General features: G+C 40.1%; 2 protein-coding genes across 4 annotated transcripts in view; one reads left to right on the top strand and one right to left on the bottom strand.

Moving 5' to 3' along the window:
• Positions 1-16,026, bottom strand: part of LOC132258146 (26S proteasome non-ATPase regulatory subunit 1) — a 59,310-nt gene extending 43,284 nt beyond the window's left edge. The window contains exons 1-8 of the mRNA XM_059755277.1: positions 15,897-16,026; positions 15,651-15,768; positions 15,014-15,591; positions 14,390-14,858; positions 11,833-12,085; positions 11,470-11,658; positions 7,899-8,114; positions 7,622-7,686 (exon numbers count right to left, since the gene is read on the bottom strand). Coding sequence (XP_059611260.1) covers positions 7,622-7,686; positions 7,899-8,114; positions 11,470-11,658; positions 11,833-12,085; positions 14,390-14,858; positions 15,014-15,591; positions 15,651-15,768; positions 15,897-15,915 — 1,907 coding nt within the window. The 5' untranslated portion in view covers positions 15,916-16,026. The remainder of the gene's footprint in view (positions 1-7,621; positions 7,687-7,898; positions 8,115-11,469; positions 11,659-11,832; positions 12,086-14,389; positions 14,859-15,013; positions 15,592-15,650; positions 15,769-15,896) is intronic.
• Positions 16,027-16,307: 281 nt separating this feature from the next.
• Positions 16,308-25,207, top strand: LOC132257878 (uncharacterized). Of its 3 annotated transcripts, XM_059754921.1 has the most exons (10): positions 16,308-16,660; positions 18,031-18,263; positions 18,329-18,524; positions 19,266-19,337; positions 20,083-20,404; positions 20,478-20,780; positions 21,306-22,178; positions 22,240-23,504; positions 23,559-23,829; positions 23,962-25,207. In XM_059754921.1, exons 2-10 carry the CDS (start codon positions 18,050-18,052, stop codon positions 24,316-24,318), a joined length of 3,873 nt encoding a protein of 1,290 aa, XP_059610904.1. In that variant the 5' UTR covers positions 16,308-16,660; positions 18,031-18,049; the 3' UTR covers positions 24,319-25,207. The 3 variants fall into 3 exon arrangements, with proteins under 3 accessions (XP_059610904.1, XP_059610906.1, XP_059610905.1); XM_059754923.1 differs by lacking the exon at positions 19,266-19,337 and having other exon boundaries at positions 16,309-16,660; XM_059754922.1 differs by lacking the exon at positions 16,308-16,660 and having other exon boundaries at positions 17,876-18,263.
• The last annotated feature ends 87 nt before the right edge of the window (positions 25,208-25,294 follow it).

A 25,294-nucleotide genomic window follows, 5' to 3' on the forward strand; every position in this document is an offset into this window, starting at 1 on the left:
CTTCAACTTATTTCCTTACTCGCACCTTGTCATTCTTTCAATCCAAACACCTCAAAATCCAACCGCACGCACGTTCTCTCACTTTGCAGCGATCTCCAGAGAATTGTAAATACCATATCAATAAGGCAATTACGGCCTATTTCAAATATCACCACTTTAACCATCTTTAGAAAGCCATGAACACCATTTATTTGAAAATCTTCACGTGTCTACACACACATGAATTCTTTATGAAAACACGTATCAAAAAGCTCATCAACTCAAATGTCAGTAAAATGAATTGAGCTTTATCACTTCATCCCATTATTTTGTGTGAAATATTTCATCACATTTGCAAAATTAATTATATTGCATAGTATATCAAGAGGTATCAAATAAAATGTACCATTATCCTTTGAGCTTGTCTTGACACTCTACGAGACGTTGCAAAACTTCAAGAATCTAATATTCTGACATGCATATCACGTGAGACGAAACTGCACAATTGTTCATTGATCGAAAAGTAAAACATTTTGCCCTAACTCTTGAAGAATCATCTTAAGTGATTTTATTTTGTTTTGTTTTATTCAGATAAATCTGAAATAAAAGAAAGACAACTCGGTATCAGTTAACGACGAAATTCAGATGACTATAAAATCTTGATCTTGAAATTATTCGACGTCTGCAGCTTTATTATTTTCATATCAGATTCGAGGCTATCTGTAATCAATCCTCTTTCACCCGTTGGAATGAATTCTATTTACTGACTTTTCTAATTTGGAAAACGAGTTGCAAAAAGACGTGAAATAAATTAGTTTTCCTAGATAAAAATCACAACTTTTCCACCATTAGAGTATATAATTTCTCCAATATATAATACACAGAGCATGACTAAAGTAAAATGCAGTGTTTATTTGGAAACTTGGGGAATTTTCTTTGCCATTGTTGTGTTTTGATTTCATTAAAGTAAGTACATAATCAGCTGAAACACGTCCACATGACGCGTGAAGGGAATGATGTGCATGAAGGCCAACTAATATGGTATATTTTATCACTCTGTCTCTTTTGAATCAATCCATCACAGAAAATCAGTACGGCAATTATCTATATCTCTCTAATGAAGGTTACAAACAAGACAAGCTTATCCTCAATATTTCAGCTTTAGATATCAATTGTCAAAGTAACTTTGACTTGTATTGCTTGTCACTATTGATCCATTTCACGAAATTGATGCATTTCATAAGGAAAGTTTTTCACAAAAAGTTCTTCCATTGTGTGTATACACTGTTAATGAAATTCCCGGGGAAAAATGAGCTTTTATTAAATGTCTGTGCACCACAATGAGACCGCTTTTTAAGGAGCATAAAAGTACTCTTCACCAGAGCTTGCATTGCAAACACATTCCATTTTATGTATTTAATAATTCCATGAATCATATTGACAATACGTCCCGTTTGTGGCAATTTCTTCAGCAAATGATTCTTATTACACTCTGAATGTGGCGTTTCGCAATATATTTGCGTACAGATGTACATATAGTCACTGTGAAATAAGATTAGAATCTCTGTAGGAGAATTTATTGTACGCGAATTACATTGACGCTTTCGCCCTGCGCTTAAGAACATGAAGGTACTGATAGGAAATTATATTCTCCTGGGTGAATTCTATGAAAATTAGCATCATTGACAAAAATGTAAATGACGGTGTCATCTTTTGCTCAGTAATCCACTATTAAAATTCTCTCTGCGTCTTATTTGATTTAGTCTGCATAATATTTGAATGAAATTACACTGACTATACAACTTTGATGTCGGTACCCGGGATATAAATTCCTAGATACTTCTAAATGTTATTATATCTACGATATTGAGTGGGTGTATTTGCCATTGCGCTGCCGAACGAAGGCTCCCTTTGTGAGCCGATATTATGCAAAGTGTAGGAAATATGCTACAGTAAGTGTAATTTCTTTAATGATATTATGGTTTGAAGTAGCACCCACTTTATGGCTTGGCTGCCAGCTCAATAACTGACGGAGACTTAGAACATTGACAAATTGAGATTGCAAAATATGCCGAGGAGTTATTCAGACAGAACGATTTTACATGTTATGCAATACTGTAGTTTGATTTTCATCGCCTTCAGGCTGACAAACAGTGTGTAAAAGGGAATCATTAGGAATATTAATCAGAATTGCATAATAAATTGGTGTGTTCGTCAAATAATTAGATCGGGTTTTCCCCCATTCTATGCATAAAGAGCTCAATTGCTAATATTAGTAAATTGTTTGATTACCATCTTCCTTGTAAGCACACACATTGCATCGATCAAAATGTGGGAGCAAATTTGAACACTACATCATATTGACATGTAACACATGCGAAGCGAATTTCCCCATGTGAAATGTGAAATATTTCTCGAGCATATTTAATATTCCCTTTAGGCTCTCTCCCCGGGACTCATAGGAGAAAGTTTAGGGCTTTAATACATTATACCTATTAGAATTTTAAAGTATGATTGACCCAATTTTCGCGCTATGACTGATTGAAGCATGTTACAGACTTTTCTCTGCGCCTCGCTCTGCTGTCACTTGCAATTTTGGGAAATTGCCGCAAAGAGAAGGTGGGAAAGATAATTTTGTACAGTGAGAATTGAAATTGAAATACGTAAAGATACAGAGTCTGATGACGCAGGGATGAAAAATAGAGCGATTGGTACAACCTTTGGGTTTTTATTATATTTAAGCTCACACTGGAAGGCTAGAAAGACGGTAAAAAGGACGTAAAATACGAACATCTGATGTATACTTAAAACTTTTATATCCTACAGAGTCTATTCTTCTTTTTCCGTATAAAACAAACTCGGGTTAGTAGAAAAATGTGAAGAATAAAACAGATAGGGAGTTTAGTTGATCCTTTCGAACTAATCTCACACTTTCCCCATTAAGAATAGACACACTGAGAAGCAGATAATTATTCTCATCACTTGAAGTGTGACGAATTAATATTGTCGAATGTTTAAGTGTCTATCATTAAATATATCTACATAGCGTATGTGACATTGTGAGAACAAGCATCCGCTTTACGACTCTATGGGTAAATCTATGGCAGCTGATTTCGCGAAATTGCGAAACATGAGAAATGCTACGGGTAATGTTATGCGACAAAGACGTTTAGTTATAAGTCTTTCCCATACGATCCCATTTATTATTTTTAATGCCAAAATTAAGCACGGCAACTTAAGGAAGAAATTAATCTGTCAAATGCCAGACACACACACACACACACCCATACATATCTGCGAAATACTGTACTCCTTAGTTCATATGACAAACACTGTTCATATACAGGAGGCTTTCAATCGTACATTTCCGCTATTGATTGGATGCAGAGAGAGGCACACATAGTTAGAGAGATTTCCCGTTCAAGCGAATTTGAATTGAATATTCAATCTCTCCATCAATATGCCACTAGAATTTCCCACAGCTGCACATTACCTTTTTTGCCTTCTCTTTTGCGCTTTATAGATGTTCGCTTATCAAAGAGGGCAATATAATGCTTTAAATTTTGCACCATAAAATCATTTTCCATATGTTACAGCAATAGTCGAATGCAACAAATGGCAAGAAATATGACTTCCTAAGTGTCTCTTCCACCCATTTCATAGTCAAAGGGAAAGTATATCATAAATACATATAATCCACACAGAAGGAAACCATATACAAATCCCTGAAATGGAAAACTAAGATTTCGTATTCAGTACAAATCCCTCATATCCTTGACATTCTCTTGATTTAAAATTCAATAATTCCCCGACTATCCATCCTTACGTTTTATGTAAAGCATCCCTAATAACTACACGTAAAGGTTCCCCCGTTCTAGGGTCCGCACAAAGAGGCATAATAACGAGGAATACCTTACGAGATGGTTAATAGAGCCACCTCATGTTGAATGACTTTTTGTTGTTAACCAACACAGTGTGGAAATCCTTAGACCACGACTTGAGGAAATTTCAATACATTTCAATGGAAAAGCCAGCGCACAGTGTTTCTTTTATCCCCCACAAAGGGAAGAGATTACACATTTTATACATGAGATTTTTCCTGCATTCCTCATTAAGACCTTCCTTCCCCTGTTGCAATGAGAAATATCTCTAGTCAACTTATACCATAGAAATGTGCTTTTGTGTCAAAATTTTCGCCACTCTCAATTGCACGAAATCATTCATCAAAGAAAAACAACACAAAACCTATACGCCAAACTAAACATCATGAACAAACATTTCAAGCTTTCCTAAAACCCACAAAAGTAACGTATTATTCTGAATAAACTGCCTTTTTTGGCCATCCTTCTCGCTCACAATTTACCCTAATTGTGAGTTTTTGGCACAAAACCCCTGTTTTTATAGGATATTATGAACAACAATTTCTACATATAGAAAATTAGTGAATTCTTTTCATGAAAATATCAAAGAGAATAAATCAATTCACTTTTTTCTCCACAATATTTTTTTGTAATAATAAATTTTACACATCACATCCAAGTTGTGAAAAGTTAATGCTCAATCATGTGTGTAATGGATTCTTCAATATGTCAAATGAGAATAGATACATAATGCCCTATATATGTATATATATATAGTTGCAAAAGCGTTACAAGTTATTTCCACACAAAATACTTTCGCTATAACTATACAATCTTTTCTCTTGGCTATGTGTACAACCTTTCCCACCCCAGCAAACTGTATTTTCTGCCTTTGCCTGGTGGAATAATCCCTATGTTTTATTACACAATACATAATAAGTTTCCGCTGAGAAAGAATGGACATGGAGGAGAAACGTAAAAGCGTAAAATGATAAATTACAACACTATGGTGGTGAAAAGGTAATCAATTGGATAAAAATTACTTCCACCACTATAAACATTTTGTCATGGCCCCACAAAATGATAACATCATTTTGCAATTTTTCATCCTTCTAAAATAGCACTCAATAAATTTTCAGTTAAATTGATGGATCACAATTTGTGTGGCATAGGAAATTGTTTTGCCATACCATTTTCAATAAAAGGAAATCAATGTCCCAATCACACATGTTATATATAGACACACACACACACACACACGGCATTCATATATCAAATATTCATGCCTAACAAGCCACAAATAAATTGCAGCATGAAGCATAGTGGAAATTTAATCTATTATTCCGCAATACAATGTCTCACTCATTCCCTGCCTAACAAGGCGCAGAAGAGAGTTCACGAATAAGTCTACAGCATTTCATAAACTTTATCCCAGCAATACGCCAGCAACAGTATGCATCAAATCATGGTTTATCATGACCACAATGTACAAAAATACGCGATAATTGCAATATTCCCACGGAAAAACGACCAAAGTTAAGGCGAGAGAAGAGGAGAATTATTGTTCCAATTACTCGAGTCGCACCCCCTTTAATATTATGTGGCGAGCAAGGAGAGACTTTGAAATGGTGGAACAATATTCATTTGCGCTTAATTTAGACATCTCAAATGATGCCTATATATACACACACACCGAAGGAGTGGAGAAGAAAATGTGGGAAAATAGGCAAATGCGAGCAGAGCACAAGTATCATTATTCGAAAAATTTGCGAATCATCATCAAATTTGTCCCGAATAGCCTTCCAACTTTCGTGAAGACGCTTTGATTAGCTCGCTTCATTAGCGAGAAAACAATAATGTATACAGTATGAGTATCATTCTATATTGCAATGTTTCTAATACTGGCAAACAGCGTGTGATGGAATCTCATGATCCGCTTTCGCCACGAAAAAGTCCTCAAAACCCAGTCGAATGTCTTGTTGTTGAGAGAAAAGAAGGAATACAGAGCGAATGACTCTCAAAAAAAATTGTTGAGAAGTTAGTTAAACATTTGTAAATCAAAGACTTGATTAGATCAAGAAAGAACGCATGATTCAAACTAATAATTAAAGCTTTGGAGAGCCAGAATTGTATGCTAATTAAGCAAAATCACGTGAAACTTGAAAGCAAAGAGAAGACATTTAGCAACACAAACTCCACCCATTTGAAAGTCCCGCCCACTTGCGATTAACTTCCCTTCTTCCTGAGTGACTTTCAGATTAAATTGAACGATTAGGACTAATTACACTGCTAAACATTCGCTTGTATAGCGATAAATACACTACAGATTGAATAAGCATTAAAATCCCCCAACAAATCTACTGAAATTAAAGCTCTGCATTATATATTGGAGCATTCAGCAGATAAATTGCATCGAACCTATCTTGAACAGTTCTCAAGCGAAGCAGTGGTGCAATTCGATCGATTTTTTTTTAATTAGCCCCGATAAGAACCACTCGTCAATAAATCATCCGAACGCGGATTGATTTTCAAGCTTTTTTTGCAATTCACATTTTTCATCCAGTGAAAGAGAACGCGAATGACTCGCGGATTTCTGAAGAGTGCATTAGAGAATTGAAATAATTCTGGCCTAAATGACACACGTTTGAATGTACATATATGCCTAAATTTGACCCAAAAACCTACTTTGCCAGGTATAGTCGTATTAATTTTTAATGAAAAATTTGTCAAAGTGGTAAAATATGAAATACATTAATAATTCATATCGCATTTATACTCCACTTTAGACACTATCCACCCACAATACCACACAGATAAATTGCTGACCAAATTAAATTCCACCTCCTGACATAACGGAAATGTATACCCTCTCACAATTTGTAGAAATACGTGTGTAATTACGATAAAACTCCTCACCAAATGATGAAATCAAGTGTCCGAACTACACAACACACAGAAAATATCAAAGGTGAAAGAAAAATCCCAAGAAATATTTATGACAAACGACTCTCATTATTAAGGGAAAAACCTAAGATTTTAATCAAAAAAGTATGTAGCGATTTTTCATTCTGGGCACGTTCTCTTTGAGACATTCCAACCAGATTTATCGTTCTCTGGACATTTTCATCTCAAGTGTATTTGTAAAATTAAACCCACCAATCGATAGGGAAATTCTACACAGAAATTTTATGGTTAGCAACGCGCTTAGGCATAGCTCAACCTTATATATAAATAGTATTCATGGGAAATTGAACAATAAAATCTTTCAGGACAAAACGTCTCTAATTATTCCGCATATAACCAAAAAAAAAATACACGTCGTGTTATACTACAAACCCAATGTCAATCAGAACGAAAATGCCCAGCAAAAGGGAATATACTAAATTTACACAAATCACAAAAATAAACCCAAAACACGACATATCTTTTATTAAAGAACTTGAGAGGGACAATGCCTCACACAGCCTGACATATCGCTTAATGTCACGCCACCCGAAAACTCTCTTACTAGATTGAAAATTTCAAGCTAAACGCTTATGCGAGGGAACATATTTTGCGTCAGGTATGAATATAATGCCATTCACAAAATCCCACGCACCCAAAATTGATACCCCCGCAACATTGATATCCACTAAATTAAACCATAAACCTTAAATCGCACACGGTCGTGTGAGAAAGGTCAAAATGCAAGCTACAAAATCGACCCGTCCCTCAATCACATCCAAAAGCCCGACCCCATTGTATCTCGTTTTTGGGGGTAAATTGTAAAAAATCATACTCACCGGAAGAGAAGGAATCCTATGGACGTTACAGCAGCTCGCCGAACATCATCATTCACGTCTGACACCTACAAAGTAATTGTGTAATGGTAATAAATTTCCAGCATCCCACTTCAAAAGCACTACGCCGCTTGCATTATTGTTAAAATTTAATGAGAGCGAGAGCATCTCGCGTGGAGTAGAAAAAAAAGCATTGGGGATTTGCTCATCATATGTGTGAAAAGTGTAACACAAAAGGCGAAGAGTGCTTTAAAGAGTGCACAAAAACTCGAAAACTTACAGCAACATGTAGGAGTTTCCTTATCGCCTTATTGCTTCCTGTACCACAATATGCCATCGCCAAGGTGTACATGCCGGAACGACGCAGTACTGGATCCTTATCTGTTGAGAGGCTCGTGACAAGAGGATCTGCCTCCTCCAGGCGCGCATACATCGTAAAGGCAACGCCAACAGCTAATCCTCGCAGAATTTTTTCATGTTGTGTTTCTTGTGCATACTAAGTCGACAGCGGAAAGAGAGAGAAAAACAGCAATTTAGTCCCATTTCAAATATACACACACATACACACATTTTTCAATGATGAAACCAGCGCACAATACTTCATCAAACCTTAAATTATGCATTCTATGTGCCTCTGCATGTATCGATAAAATATCAACGCTTGTAAATATAAGCACGTGCAATTTAGTCCGTTCGAGTCGATTTTTCCCTCAAGCTAATTAGTGACTAATTACCCTGCTACGAGCCTTCAAGGGCTGATTCTTAAGCAGAAATGAACCATGGCGAACATTCGGTAACAGAATAATTCAGTATGAGAAGAAAAAGCAATTCACATTGAAAGTAGGGTTGTTTATGCACTTCCGCAGAAGAATAATAAATTTAAGAAAAAGTAGAACAAATATTTCTAGCCGTTATTGGACAGTAAAATTCTCGTAAATGCAATATTTGCATATATTTTTCACCAATTATTATATTTTAGATATATAAATGAATAAAATTTAAATTAAATTCTAATAACTAAATTATTTATCAATGGTTTTATATTTTGATACCATCAACTTTATACAAATACGTATTAACATAAAACTCGTTAAAATTCGATGTATTTGTAGTTTAATCCTCTGCTTTTTTCCTTCTTTCCCATTCGCTCCAGTTTGGAAAACATATATGACTGGAGTAACGAAAAACTTTGGCTATATTGGTTATCTCTAGTGATTCTGATAAAATAAAGCGAGCTTTGCTATTTATTAAATGTGGATCAACTTTTGTGCCCAAAAGAACACTTTGATCACTCACAATATTAACTTCAGTCCAATACGTAATAAGAAAATAGTTAAAGCTCCTCAATAAATCACAATTTATTATACACACATATACAATATGTGTTTGACGGCAAGCCAACATTCGCACAACCCCTTTTTCCCATTTTCCTACCGGGAAATACTCTGGTCAAAGCCCACAAATACGCACTCAAGCAAGTCCAATAAATTCTGTGTTCCAATATAAATAATCCAGAATTTAGCATTCCCACAAAATGTCCCACCATTCACATATGTATAATAAAGAATAGTAAAGGTCATCCAGAGGGAATTACCAGTGGCACTCGGTAATCTCTTATCCCCCCATCGCGAGGACACGACAACTCAGGCCATTTGAAGATATCGGAATCAATGGTTGAGAAGCAGAATTCCTCACAAAAATATCTTTATATTTATATATGCATTTTTATGTTGACAAATATAACTTTTTCTACAAGTTTGCCTGTCTTGCGAGATGTGCGACATTTCTTCCTTCTTTTCATTCTCTCTCTCTCTCTCTCCATCACTCGCTTTCCACCTCTGCCAACAAACACCAAGAGAGATATATTCTGACAGAAGGTGATGGAAAGATCAAAAATAATTCAATAAATAACAGATACATTAGTCAGAAGTTTTTCTTCTCTTCCCTGTACGTATTTTTCGCGTAAAACTTTCCTTCTTGTTTACCCACATTTCTATCAAAAGTCCCCAAGTATATTATATTATTCATTATCATGTTTTGCATTACAACAACAAAAAATAACTTCACTTTTCCACTATATAACAATGAACAGGAGTGGGAAAAATTAATACAAGTTCCTGATAACATACACAAAAGGAGAAATCAGCCATTCCCTCTGTTCTTCCGTAACATATTAAGCATACTCTCGAAATTGAGGCATCTTTGGTGGTGTTCATGTGAAGTATGGAAAGCGTTCATCAATATTCACAAACGGAATTTCAAATTTCCAAACCAAAACTCACTTATCATGCTTATCATCGATAGAGTATTGCAGCCGAAAGTCAATTGACTTCTTGTATTCTCATCAAATGTTAAAGAGCCCTCAGAGACTGCCTTCTACACACATATCGAGAGATACTAGTAGATTGTAAAGTAGTTTATTTATGGACTTTCCCAACACAAATTTCTACCCTTACACATGTAATCCTCTTGTTGTATACAAATCCAAATATATGTACATCTGTAAAAAATGCAGAGAAAGTATCTATAATGTCTACCATTTCCCATTGCCCTTTTTCTACCTTCAATCCTCACAGTTTCCTTCATCCGTCTATCTACTCACTTTGACATCGCCATTTATAACCCTCCAGAAACTATATATTACCAACGAGACTTTAGATATGAAAATAAATTAAATAGACGCCAACTTTTTCTCCATCAGCTCCATCTCCAGTAAATCCACGGAGAAAAGGGAAGTAAAATGGAATGTGTAGCACTTTTATACCATCGAAACAAGAAGATAAACAGATGAAAAGTGCTAAAAGCTGTTTGATTTCTTTTTAATTCGCCCTCAAACAAACAAAAAACACAGCCGGAAGAGCACTTTCATCAAAACTTAAATTGCTACTCTTACACCTGGTGCTGAAGTCACGAAAAGCACGTGCCCGTTGGATATATTCTCCCTTCGCCCCCCAAAAATTCTAAAGACACAAGAGAAAGAGAGAAAGATTTCACATAGAAAAATCTGGCACTCTTGCGTTCCGCCCCGTCGACGGCGCGAAGCAAAAGGTAGACGGTACACACTTTAATGTCTTATATTGCCAGTATAGTGAAAAGGAATTTCACTGGGTGTCAACAACAACAAATTCGAAAGAGACGTGGCTTAAATTTGTGATCAATAGAAATAATATGAAAAATGATTTTTTTTTTCTTCTCTTCTCACAACAAAACAACGTTACGCAAGAACACGAGAATTCAATAAGACTTATTTTTTCTATCGTATCTAAATAAAAATCACCATTTTTTCAGATTTACCACCTCACGCCGCATGACTTTTCCCCTTTCTTCGCACTTTCCATCGCATTGGCGTAGTGCGAATTTCATTTCACTGCTCAGCAAAGTCACATCAATAAAAAAAACTGCTGAAAACAATCATAATTTCTCATTCCCAAAATGTGTTCTCTCAGAACATTGCAATATAATTAAGGAATCAACTTATTTCTTGATGAGATTTATGTTTCTTTCTTCCTTCTCATCCACTCATTGCCGACTATCCGAAAACTTACGAGATTTTTCAATTCGAGGATCCTTATGTCTTAGAATTTTTAGAGGAAGTCCCACTACGCCTTTGACTAGTCTATAAATATAGACACGCCAATGCGTCTCAAAAATATATTTCAACTTAGCGTCAGAACATATCTGCATGATAAATCGTAACATAATATTGACGCAGAGTGTTATGGAATAGAACACAATGATAAATGATATGCACGGAAAAGACGATGGGAAATATCCCGCTGAAAGGGCTGCCAATATTTTCCCACTCCTCATTTACCCGTACATAATGATAATATAGCAAGAATAAGACTCACCGCCACCATGTCTTCAATGGCTGCAACATTCTTCGATCCCAGCATCACCATTCCCATTGCAATTCCTGCTGCTTCGCCGGTAATTGCGTCGTCCTGGTACAAATTGAATTTCAATTGCTCGTACACGTCGTGCCTATGCGTTCCCATCGCCGCCAATCCCAAGCCGAGACATCCTCCGTGACGAACATTCTTAAAATTTTAAGAAAAATAAGAATAAAATTACAAGTCTACTCTCCACCCGTGCAGATAAGGAATTCCGGGTTACACAGCGGAATTTTCGCCTTCCATCAACTTCAACATCGTATGTTGAACAAGGCTCATCACACAAACAATATAGTGTACATGTTTTTCAGTCCTCCTCACCTCATTCCTGGCATCCTTCAGCTGTTGCAGAAGATAATCAATGATATTCTCTCCGTGATTCGCATGAATGAGGCCCAAGGCATACAAGCCGCCGCCTTCGGAGTATCCAGAACTAGGACCAGCCTCTTTCGGCAAATAACTCTGCATTAGCGCCAAGGATTCCTGCTCATGACCTCGATGGATAACACCAAGCGAAGCAGTGGCCGTTAATTTGGCCCAATTTGTTGCACGAGCCAACCACTCTAGATTATCTCTGAAAATAATATCATTATACAGGGGAGAAGATTATAAAAAAGTCTTCATTTAATTATCCATCCCATGTGAATCCCATGGCGGCATTACATTAATTGATAATTCCCTTCAAACACACTCGCTTTCGCCTCTTCGGGCATGTTTTCGTTCAACGCCTCGGCCTTCGAAGGGAAATGCATGCGATCCTGTAGATAGCAAAACACACACACACTCGCTTCCTTTTGCCATGATGTATCATGAAAATACTCCATCACCCGTCTTTTCACCCCACAACTAAACTCTTCTTTCACAGTTGAATATTTAGAGGATATCAAGATAAGTGAATTCGACTTTATTGCTTCACCTCTTCAGGCCAAACACTGATGACGAGGGAAGATCAATAGGCAACAATCGATAAACTTTTACTGGAGTTTGAGTTTCGCGATTCAGTTGAAATTTCTCGAATCAGAAAAGTACTTCCTTCCCTTTAACGCACAAAAAGTCCTTTCGAAGTACAGTAGAGAGAATATAAATATTACATGTCAATTGCGTAAAATACTTGCACGTCTTATAAAAATCAAATAACAATAAAAGAGAAAAAAAATGTAAATTGTAAATATCCGGCAAATCCATTCGAGAATCATCAGCTGTCAACTGAATGAATTTCATGGGATATTCGTGGATTAAGATATCAAAACGTTAAAATACCAACATTTCCCAGATATCCGTCAATTTCAACTCTCAATTCAAAGATAGATTGACATCTTGATCCTCATATCCTTATTTTGACTCCAAAATCTTATCCTTTCCATCACATTAGTCGGCTAGACTTGACGTGCTATTTATTTTCCCCATTGTAAATTCTTGTCTACCAATCATTATATGTATTATTATTTCACTATATTGAGTGCGAACACAGGAAATCGAGATGAACTTCCCATCCTTTCGAAGCTGTCTCTCAACTCGCAATATCGCTGAAAACCTGACACGGTTTCCTTTGCTCTGTCATTTCTTTGCAATTCTCAACTGTGAAAAGCAACAAATTTAATTCTCAACATTCCTCCTTCTGTCCTGCATTTTGCATGAGTACAAATATCCTTGAGAACACTTTTTTTCTGCTCTCTCTCCCTCACTAGGAAAGTATTTATACATTCGAGTTTGCAATGAAAGAAAAAAAAAACTCATCTGACTGTTGAAGGCAAGAGAAATTACTACATTTAATTTCTCATGCTGAATTTTCTCGGATTCAATTAAAAATAACCCTCCCCCAAAAACAATGGGCATGAAAGTTTTGAAGGTAAAATCATTAAAACAATCCTGGGGAGAGCACAACATGCCAAAAGAGCGTTGATTTCAAATGAAATTGCATTCATGGCATGAAACTATTTAGCAAAATGTGAATGATTTATGTCTGCGAAGCTAAATTTAAGTTGAAACCTGAATATTTTCAAGTGAAAAATGCACCATTTGATTACTGACCTCGCTGCAATATTAATTCCAAGTCATTAGTTTAGCAACACACTGCAGAGTGGATTGTAAAATTTACAAGTTTTACTAAAATACTAATTAGAAAATGTATTTTCCCAAGCCATTAGGATAAGAATAGTACAAAATAATGCTCACTTTCTCACTATAGAAAGTTATTGGAAGCAATCTCATCTCGTCTCCGCCACAGGACATCAAAGTGGAATTAAACCGAGTAATTTCAACACAAATTGCAATTGCTTTAGCTGCTGGTTTTCTTAAAACTTATACATAAATTCAAAAAGCCATTCCACAAGTTTCTGCAAGTTAGCGTCTGGCTAGACTTTGTCTTTGGCTTGAGAAATTAATGTCATGAAAATATTGTACTTTATAATGGGGTGGAATAAACTATACACACACACACAAACATAGAGAGCATGGCTTTATCTTCATCCGTTCCTCTTTCTCGCCCCATCACGGTCCACACTTTCAAATCTTTAATCAATTTCCAACAAAACTCAGTGAAATGAACACCAATTTCACACAGTTCCCAAATCAGACTCTCAATGAATAATCTCTAAATGGATTCTGACATATGTATTGGGATTCGCTTTCGCTCGCCGGGAGCCTTTAAATTGATTTCTTCCATCATATTAGGAGAAGTTTGCATAGAGTTTCTCGGCCCGATATTAAATGGTTTAGGAAAACACAGTCCTTTGTCAATAAAATCAATTGGCATCATGGGAAATTTGTCACGATTTCAATTTCCCTCGTGAAAAGATGACGGTGCGCTCTTTCTCCCTCCCCCATCGCAAAAACACACACACTCCCCATGAGCTCCAATGGAATTTCGGGCGCTCACCTGAGGAATTGATCACTTGTTGTGCCGCTGTGCATGAAAGCGTTGGCAATCACCGTCGCAGTGTGGCAAATTGACACCCGGACGGCCTCTTTGGTCGCCCGCAGAATTTGCAAATCAGCGTGATTGCTGCGAATCAGGAATTGCAGCTGCAGATCGATGGAAATCTCGCCCGAGAGGATGTTCACTAGCTTCTCGATATTCGACTGGTGTTCCTTCTCACTCTCGTTCAGGCTGTCCACGCTTCGCTCCACCGTCACATCGCCGTCGTCATCCGTGCGGGAGTCGTTCTTCTCCTCGGCGCCTCCACTAGGCGGATTCAGTCCCTGCGGCTTGAAATTCGACGGCAAGGCGCTCGGGATCGGCGCGGTGGTCTTCAGAGCCTGCAACACTTCGCCCAGGAATTGCTGTGTCGCCGATTCATACAGATCAAAGGCGATCTGATAGGCCATCAACACGTTCTGACCTCCTTCTGCAAACACAAAATTTCTTTAGCTAAACAGCTAAAAATTTATCTAACGCAATAATAATAAAACTTTCTTTATAAATCTAATTTCTCATTCTCGAAGAAAGAAAAACGCCGCCGCGGAAATTATTCCCGCGCAGACTTCCCCGGCTCAAACTCACCTTTAGTCAGTTTGTCCAGAATCTCTGCCACTGCGAGGGGATCTTCGAGGAAGATGAGACACTGGCACATGCTTACGTAGTCCGGCACGCCGAGATTGCGGTAGAGCTCGACCAGAGCGCGCAAAACGGTGTTCCGGAAAGCGCGGTTCTGGATGAGACTCATGGCGACCTGGAAGGCGTACGAGAGCATGCCGGGAATGTCATCGGACTGCATGATGGAGGACTGGAAGATGTCCATGCGACGCGTCTCCAGGGCGATGCCCAGCGCCTGGCGGTACTGGCCGTCGTCCAGGCAGCGCTGGATCATGCGATTCACAATCGCCTCGAGGCGCGCGTCGATGGGCTTCGCCTCCGTGGGGTTCTCGATGAGCGCCACACGCTGCTGGATGTAGAAGTCGATGCACTTGGCCACAATCGTGTCCACATACTCATTCCGGGCGTTCACGTCAAACAGACCGCCGGCGCCTAGGGCGTAAGTCAGCGCGTCTTCGAAGGAGCCGAGATGGTAGTAGACCTTCGAGGCCACCAGAGCAGCCAGATCATGCTGCCCAAAGCCCTTGTCCTCGTGCAGAATTTCGCTGCAAAGTCGAAAATACCGCGTGAAAAACAATCCTTCCGCACAAAGAAAGTGACTCACATCTTCTCAATCGCCTCAGAGATTTCTGGCCAGAATTCATCGACAATCACGTCGAGTTTCTGCAGCGCGAACACCTTCAGCTCAAACATGGGCTCATCCAGGAGCGATATAATGCCGGCTGCAAGTAGAAAGAGCCCCAAAAGGGGCGGCATTGGAAGAATGTTTACATCATTCCTAACCTCAAACTCCATCATGACTCGGCAAATTGAAATCTGCATTCTTGCAATGGGAAAAAGCTTTTCTCACCGGCAGATGTGATATTCATCTTGTTGAGCTGCTCAAGATATCTTGTAGAGAAATTAATTGGGGATTTTCAGAGAGTATTTCCACAAAAACCACGCAAACACTCGCGAACACTACGAAGTCATTCACGAAACTGTGCGTCTGAAGTTTTTACCACGCACTAATACACTGTAAAATGAATGGAAGAGCAGCGAAAGAAATTTTTACTCGCGTAAATTCCATAAACCGCCTAATAATTCACTGTCATTCTTCTGTGCTTGAGTGAGGCTTGAATATTCGTACTAATTGGCCAAGTTTCTTCATGATTTGCCATTTAATTATTTGGAAAAATCCCTTTTTACAATTTTCTTCGAAGGCTCTCCGAAGCGTCTGCAGCGCCTCGGGTGATAAGTATCTGAAACCACTAATCGCGCTCTCCTCGTCGATTAATCGATTTTTCATTCTGTCATTCCGGGATGTTGGCGAACGGAGGAAAAACATAATTATCGGCATTTTTTCTACAATTTCTGTGTCCCCTCAATGTGTAGTGTAGAGTGTATCGTGTGTACATTTCGCCAAGATAGCGAGAGTGTCTAGAAGTTATCGCGCTGGTCGTGTAAACAGCCTCAAAATCTCATCCAGTGCTCTTCCAGTGTCCCGAGAACAAGGAAAAATCGCCTTTTTGCGTTTCCCCACGGCGCCGCGAGGGGCGCCCCCATCCAGAATGTCAATACGCACAAGGAAGAGGATTTAAGTGGAGGAAAAGCAGAGATTTTCGCTTGAAAATGGTGAGTTTGCCTCTTAACCCACTTTCCGTGAGATCTGGGGCTCCGATTGGCGGGGCGCTATATTGGACTTTGGCAGGGCTGAGCGCAGGAAATGCTTGAAAATTGCTCCTTTCGCCACAGAACGCAATGGAGTGAGACTTCTCACACTGCACGACATAATGAAAACAATCCTTTTTGTGTATATAGAAAAATTCACCTCATCTCTTTGTTGTGCTCATCATTCGCACGAATGATCCCGTGTCTTGTCTCAATGATGTATGAGTCGAATATTAGTCCTGACACCTCAAAAAGGGGCCTCAAAAGGACTGTCGAGAACCCTTATCGATTGTCTGACGATACAAAAGAGGCAATAAAACGCGCTCCCGGACACTGGAATTCATGAAAAGAATGGAGCCTCTGTAAATCGTGTGTGTGAATTAATTCGTAACATCCACAGATGCACTGAGAATATTCCCACAAGAAGACCAAGGAACTCTTATTGGAGCAAGAGAGAGAGAGAATTCCGCGATTCTCTCGAGCACACGTGTTCAGGGAAGATTGTGTGCTTCTCGCATTCCCTGGAGCTCGGAAATTTCTCCTCTGGCTTCCATTCCCACCACAAAAGCGTCAGTGTTAATTTTAGATGCCACACAGGGCTCATCATCGATCACTATTTAATGCCGAGTCGCGCTATTGCGAAGATTCCATTCTCACCCAAGGGGCTCGTCAATTGCTCAATGGGTGCCTTAATTATGAATTTAATAAATTCTATGAACCTCATTTATCAAATGGCTTTGAACAGACTCGATTTTGGAATTGTTAATCTTGATTAATTGATACCAATTGAAAGTCAGATCGTTTTAAATTCTCTGCAAAGATAAACCATTAATCAGATTATGAAGACTTAAAATGATATTAGAAAATTTCCAGATTATGCCCAGTGAATATTAAAAAAAATATTTAAATAAGTATTTAAAATTGCGAAATGTCTGAATATATTTTTTGATTTCAATATCGTGGACATCAATATTTGTATTGACACACCTTCTGGAGTGTGTTTAAAGTTGAGATTTCAACAGAGAAACCTCCAAACAACTCCAATTGTGAAGTGAAATAGCTCAGAATTGGAATTCTCAGGCAAAAAATAGACTTTGCATAAGATTCTACACAAGTAAGAACATTGTCGGATGGAAATTATTGCTTCACTTTTCCTGAATTTTCACACGAACTTGGTGTATGAGAGGAGAAAGAGAGAGAAAGAGATAAAGACGCACACAGAGAATTGCTGCGTGTGAGTGTGATATCAAAAATGCAGCTGCTTCGTATGGGAGAAATTAGTCTAAATTAACACAGTCAGTTGGGAGGAATTCACGGAGTGGCTTCTTTCGCAGATGAAGTGGTGACGGCGCGATGGAGGCGAGCGGGGAGACGGCCACCCTGCGGCAGGGCCAGAGTGGCCAGGCTGTGATGAGGTCAAGGCCGAGCAGCCTGCTGGGGCCCGAGAGGGAGCCCGTGAATTTCAATGTGAGCCTCGTTGGGGCGCCGCCAGAAGTGGAGCAGCTTGTGGAGCACATAAAGCAAGTTGCTGAGCAATTTCTCTATCACTGGAAGACATTTCCAATTGGTAAGTCGACCGTTTTGTCACCTGTGCGCGAAAGTTGCAGAGATTAATTGGCATTTCACCGGCAGTTCTGCCCAGTCCGCTATGCGGCGGCAACAGTACATCGTCCGCGTCCTCTAATGGGAATAGGAAATCACGTCCGATAAATCTGCGTGACTTGTTCGTGGCACCGCCTTTCGATGAGTTGGACGCCGTGGCGGCCGATGGCAGCGGCGAGCCGAGGAGATTGACCAACAATCAGCTGAAATCACTGCGAGAAAGAGGGTTTGTACACTCATTCTCTGCTCAGATACTCAATTCCTCTGGCCAAGAAATCATTCTTCCACCCCGACGAGAGAGAGAAAGAAAGAACCAATTTAGTTTTTAGCACCCACTCAAATCAGCTCTGAAAAGAGAGGAAATCAACAATAGTTGTACATATACTTTTCCGTTCATGTTTGGTTCATTTTCCCCACTGAGTATATTTGTTGATTGGGACGAAACAAATATGTGATAAATAACACCTCACAAAATTTGTCTTCTAATTTACTTCAATAGTTTTATTGTTTTGTTACACAGATAAGAACATTTTTCTTTATCTTAGCCATGAAAAAGAACAGTAAAATACAGGGTGGAGTTTATCAGGCGTTTGGGAAATTGGCGGTTTCATAAGAAAACAAAAATTATAGGTCTTGAAAGCATTGTGACTACTTTTCATGACGCAAATTCAGTGCAAAGATATGACGGAAATGTGATTTGAGTGTTCAAAGTATTGATTTGTCTCGAACATTGTGTAAGAGACAATTGTCATATGTGCAATCCATGAAAATTTGTAAGATGTATGATAGAGAATGTGGATTTCAGAGATTCTAGTCATGCAAAAGTCACAAAATGCCTGTACAGCGTTTGTTTAGGAAAACTAGCGAAATACGTCGATAAGTCACCTGATAAACCACACCCTGTATTTCTTGCCCATAATAACATAAAACAAACTGTTTGACTAACAAATGCACTCCAATTGTAAAGCTTGCAAAAGGATAAATTTGGGAAACCGAAGAAGCTAAGTTTGGAGCAATTGGAAACGATACGCTCGACAGGGTAAATAGATTTTCTCCTACCAAAACAAAAGCGAATGCGAAAGACAAGAAGAGAGAGAGAGAAAGATGCGACGAGAGTAAATAGAATGTTGAGAAAAGTGGGCATGCGGGAAGATCCGGGAGAGCGGAGGAGGCGAGAAGAAGAAGCAATCCAGAAAAATGTGCATGATTATGAGTGTGTAATTGTGAAATATTGTGATTTAATGGACGGGAAGTTGGAGTCTGTGTAAATTTCATGAAAATTGGTAGATTTATTGTCTCTGTAAATGTGTAAATTCTATTGGAATGATTGTTAGATGTTTTATTTTAATATTCTCTTCTACACTTTTTCGGTCACTCTTTCGTTTTGTAGTCTTCATCACTGTACAAATCATCAATTTCACTGTTTTCTTTTCCAAAGCAATTCTTTCTGTCCTATCTGCAAGATCATTCGCTGATTTGATTTGTGTTTTCTATATGTATCGTGTGGTAAAATTCTGGTCGTAATATTTATTGATAAATTTCAAGCAAATTTAAGTTTGAGATATAAATTGGAAATTCTTTATAAATATTTTAAATGGAAAAACGTTACGTTTTTTTGTCACTAATTCATGAATATTGGACCAGATTTCATCCCAAATCTCGATATTGATAAATGTCTACAGAAAATTCTCTTCTTAACTGCCTATGAGTTTGATGGATTTGTGTGTTTCAGCAAACCGATGAAATGGCCATTAAATCAATTGTGCTTCTCTTCCCATTTGCAGGGAGTTTGAAGTGGCGAGCTTGAATTTTCCCGGTCAAGTGCATCGCTGGCGGCTTTCGCAGCTGCTGCAGAAGGGCTGCGAGCGTGCCCACGATTCTCTACTCAGCGATTTGGCACTTGCGGCACGTTTCATTGTGGTGACGGCCAAGTCACGTCTTACGGGGCACTTTTTCAGCGTAGCGCAGGGCGCGCGGGCGTTCTTTGACGGGCTGATCAAGATACTGGACATGCTCGTCGGGGTGCCGTCGCTGATGGCACACAATCTCGATTACAAGATTAAGGAGGAGCGCTGTCGCTTCCTGGTGGCGGAACTTGTGTGCCGGGTAAACGAACGATTATCCAATTTTCTCTATTTATCAAATTTTTCATGCTGTCTCGCATTTCAACCGCGCACAGCCAGAGTATGAGGATTGTATGGATTCACTGACGACTTATGTGAGACACCAACTGAGGCGGGCGACAATGGAGAAGTTCGAAGTGGAGTGCGACACGAATGCGCAACCTATTCCGTATCTCTTCCTCACGCCAAAGGGCCAGGAGATTGACTTGAGGCTGTTCTCGCGCGATATCATGAGAAAGACGCTGCCAATACTGATTGGCATCCTCGAGAGGGAGACGCGCGGGTGGTTTCTGCACTTTCGTGAGCGTCTCATTGCCGAGATGAGGGAGAAGAAGATGCCCGACGAGGAGATTGAAGAGGTGAAGAATTCTCTTTTTTTTCTTCATTAATCAAGACACACATTTCAAGATTGAAATCTTTGTGCTTTTGAAAGGTATTTCCATTGTTATTCAAATTAGCACAGCAGCGTCTATATGAGAAGCGAGAGAACCTTTGATTTCTCTGTTTCTACCGAGAGACAAAAAAGAGAGAGGATATTTGATTAAATGACACGACAAAAGAGATTTTCTGCTTTGAGTTGGGAACCTCAAAAAGAGTAAATTGCGTTTCTTTGGATATATTTGAAAGATATAAAGAACAGTCTTGAAAACTCATAAACTCAATTACGATAATTGCGAAAATCCCCTTTTATATTCAAAATTCTATGAAGAGTTTGTCTAATCTGTATAATATCAAAATTGCCTAAGGAGTTACGGAGTTAACGAATGAGACAATTTTTTGGTAATTTTCAATCAATACTGATGGTGTTTTCAATAAAATAAGCATGAAAATATGACAAAGACCTAAATTATCAATGGTATTTATACGGAGTTTTAAATTTACAGGAAGTGAACGAGGCGGTGATGAAGGAATACTTGCAGCGCGTGTACAGCTCTATCCTGTCCAACACAGATCTTGAGGATCTGGGCGTTGGCGTGCCGCAATTGCTGGTGCAGCAGGCTCAATCTGTGGTGATCATGCACAAGGCAGTGGAGAAGATTCAGCGCGAGTTGAAGCACTGTCGCGAGGAGCAGCAGAAGAATCTCACGGAAGTTCATCCAGTGCTGTCTCGTGTTGCTCCGTGGCTGCGCTCGCGCTTGTCCTCTGCCGAGCTGTCAAAGCTCACCAAGACCACATGGTCAGCTCACGAAGAGGCACTGAAGGGCTGCTCAAAGCACAATCTTCAGCAGACGGCGTACTTCCTCAACCGCGACATGGTGTTTATGAAGGAGCGCGAGCCGGTGCTGCTGAAGGAGTTGCGGAACGCCAAGACCCCCACGAGGAACTTCCAGTGGCCGTGCAGAATTTGGGCGCCACAATCGTGGATTATCAGAAGGAACTTCCAGGGACAGTCAGAAGTGATTCCTACGGTGATTTGCCAGCAAGCCACGTCCATTGTCACGCCACGCAGTGACCCAAGCCAGCCAGTATTCCTCGTGGAGAAGGAGATCAATCGCACCACGAGCACGCGCTGGCCTCTGTGGCGTCTGCTGAATCTGATTCAGCGCACGTGGTGCTGGACGTGGAACATGATGTTCCTCCTGGGCATCGTGGTGCCGTGGTGCAGTCCTCTGGGATTGCGAGCGTTGTTCTGCATGAAACCATTCATGCACGATCTGGAATTGTCACAGATTAATGGCACACTCTTTCCACGGAAGACGAGCATCACGCAGACAATGGCGTCTCGTTTGTTGGAGCTCTGGAGACACATATCAAAGGTATAATTGCTGTGGGAGGAAATGTGTAAATGAGTGTCATTAATTGTCATTGTCTTCACAGGCACGAACACACTTTGAGACAGAACCGGACACGGGCTTCATCGGGAAAGGCATGACAAGACACATGAATCGTGTGTGGAATTATGTACTGAAAGGCTTCCTTGGGACACTCCTCATTATCTTTATCTTCCCGCTATTGTGCATCCTCGTCAGCCTCGCGAGTATTGCTGGTGCAATCACAGCTCCACTTTGGGTGCCAATAGTGACACTGCTTCTGCACATTTACATGATGCTTATCTACGATTTGGACTGTCCGGAGTCGTCGAGGAATCGCTACTGTGTTCTTCTGGAGGCTGTTGTGTGGAATATTGTTGTGCAAGGTTGCTTTCAGCCGCTGCTGGCCGTCTTAGTGGCCACTTGCATCTGTCCGCTGACTTCTGTGGCCGTTCTCTGCGTCGGTCTGACACGCTACTGGCTGAGACTTCTCTGGGATTCCATGACATTTCACCTGTTCATCAAGAAGTGCGGTCGCGTGCCAGCGAGTGACAGTCTGGCTGTGCGTCGCATTGCTGGACCGGGATTGGCATTGGATTACTACTTTGTCATCAAGCCCGAACAAGCACTAGCGGCATTTGAGGCGAAGATGGAGATGGAAGAGCTGAATGCCTTCGAATTCGCCATGGAAGCAGTGATAATGCAGCCTCAGAAGGACTTCAGTCAGTTTGTGAAGGCTTGCTTTGGACCATTTTCAGCGGAGCTGTCCAAAACGGGTCCTTATCGGAATCTTGAGCGTGAGAGCAACGATCTGATTGCCTCACTGCGAGAGAAGCTAGAGAAGAGACGCAGAGATTTGCAGACTGGCCTCACGCCGGCCGTGAAGGCGAAGATCAAGATGACAACGATGGATCTGAAGATTGCCATTCAGCAAGGAGCTCATTTGCTGGAGAGATTCTATCCAAGCCATGTTTTGCCGCACTTGTCGCTGTCTGAGGATGAATTTTGGGAGACGAAAGGCATATCGCATGGAGATTGGGCAGGATTAGCGGGTGTACACTATGTGGAGATCTTTAGTCTGGACTTTCTCACGCCCGCCGGTGATTCGGAGACACAGTTCAAGCTGGAGGCTCATCAGCAGCTCGATCTGTCGCGCTACAGCGAAATGGTACAAAATGCTAGCGATATCATGGGTGTGAATGGACCGGATTTGCTGGGCAATGTCTATGCTCCGCGCGGGAATATCCAAGTGCACTCGCCATATCTCGAGGTGTCGGCTTTCAATCCACGCTCCAGGATCACAATGAACTTCCGGAAGGCGGAGAAGCGACAGTGAGTCACCTGAACTTCAGCTAATTTGCATTGCTAATTGTATTTTTCTTTCAGTGACAATATTCCATCGGGTTTGACCACACCGCGAGTGCGCGCACGGCGGCAACAGCCGGTGAGCAACACCAATCCGCCATGGCGGCCGTGGAAGAGGAAACACGGCGAGTTGAATCCGGCTGAGAAGCTGCTTATCCCACTTCCAATTCCACATCCAGTGCATATTGCCATCGCCATCCACAATAGGGACTCTGAACAACCCATTCCTCTGGACTCAGAGCTCTGCTGGGAGATTCTTCGCGCCATCGAGGACTGCCAAGGCGATTTGCAAGTGAGAATCTAAAAAGTCTAAATGAATTAATTGTGGAAGTCTAGATTACCACTTGATGTTTTAACTGAAGCAAATGAATTTCTCTAATCGTCATGTTTGCTTACACTTGTGCACGTTTTCCTCCCTTTCCAGGCCGTGAGTGCGATCGCACGTTTCCGCGGCGGTGTGGCGGACTCGAGCTTGGACTCGCTGGGATCGCAGACGTCGGAGGACAGCAATGAGTCGCGGGAGAGCATCGCAGCCGTGACGGGAGCAGCACTGGGCACGACGGAGACACTGCCATGCGGCACGACAGCCGTGCAGACGACGCAGTCGGACAACAATTGCTTCCACTGGACGCTGAGCAACTGGGGCGCGGCGCAGGCGGCCAAGCGTCGCAACACTTCCGGCACCGTGCGCGTGGACCTGGCCAGTCCGGAGGACATCTCGCTGGACACTGATAGTTCCAGAGCGATGTACAGTGGCGGCGCGTATGGCACGAACGTGTAATCCAATTGCGCGCGGGATTTGTCTGTGCACACATTTATCGTTTCTCTTCTTTTGCGTTTCTGTGTGATAATTGTCTTGAAAAGGATTAATTTCTCTCTACAGAGTTCAATTATTTGGTATATTTAGGGGTTTAAGTGATGGAGGTGTTGAAAACAGCGCAATCCGCCCAATTTATTTGGTTTCTTTTGCACACAACTTTCTCACCCGCAATAACGGATTTCTAAAGAGGATTTATTGATTAAGGAGGCAAGTTTATAGTAGTAAAATCTAGTCTAAATTGCATACAAGAGTAGAAAAAATCATAAAATGAATATCAAGATGATTTACAAAAAGTGTTTACACATTTTAGAGCTATAATATTACTTATATTTCATATACAATTACAACTAGACGTAATCTATTAATATATTATATATATATAGTCTGTAATTGACAACGTAAAACTTACCCAACACCAAAAAAGTGAGACATAAAACATGAACAAATATTGACGAAATAAAACCATTCATGCTCTCTATTCTGCACATCATAAAATATTCCTTCGAAGTTGTTTGCAAAACACGTAGAATTAAATGTAGAATAGGAAGTAAAATTGACTAGAATTGTCAGCAATTATTCGAATCTACCTGATAAAAAAGAAGCCTAGAATTAAACTATTATGAGTTAAGGAATTTTTGCACAATTTATCTCTGGATGAAAAATAATACATTCTCATTGCGACATTACCGTGAAAAAAAGGACAAATTTTTTTCTTGAAGAAAATGAAAAATCCAAGCAAAGTGTTTCAAATGCTAGTCAATGAAGGAAACTCGTTTAACTAGAAATCTACATGATATTTCCGTTTTTTTGTAGAATTGGCGAGAGCCCAGACAAAATGTAATGAATAAAAGTGTTCTTTTTAATAAAGCTTTTACTCGAAAAGTTTTTTTTTTGGCTTTAAAGTTGCACTGTCCCAGTCTTTTCAAGCCACAAGATC

This window comes from Phlebotomus argentipes, unplaced genomic scaffold, assembly GCF_947086385.1.
Source record: "Phlebotomus argentipes unplaced genomic scaffold, Phlebotomus argentipes genome assembly scaffold_4, whole genome shotgun sequence".
Taxonomy (NCBI): Eukaryota; Metazoa; Arthropoda; class Insecta; order Diptera; family Psychodidae; genus Phlebotomus; species Phlebotomus argentipes.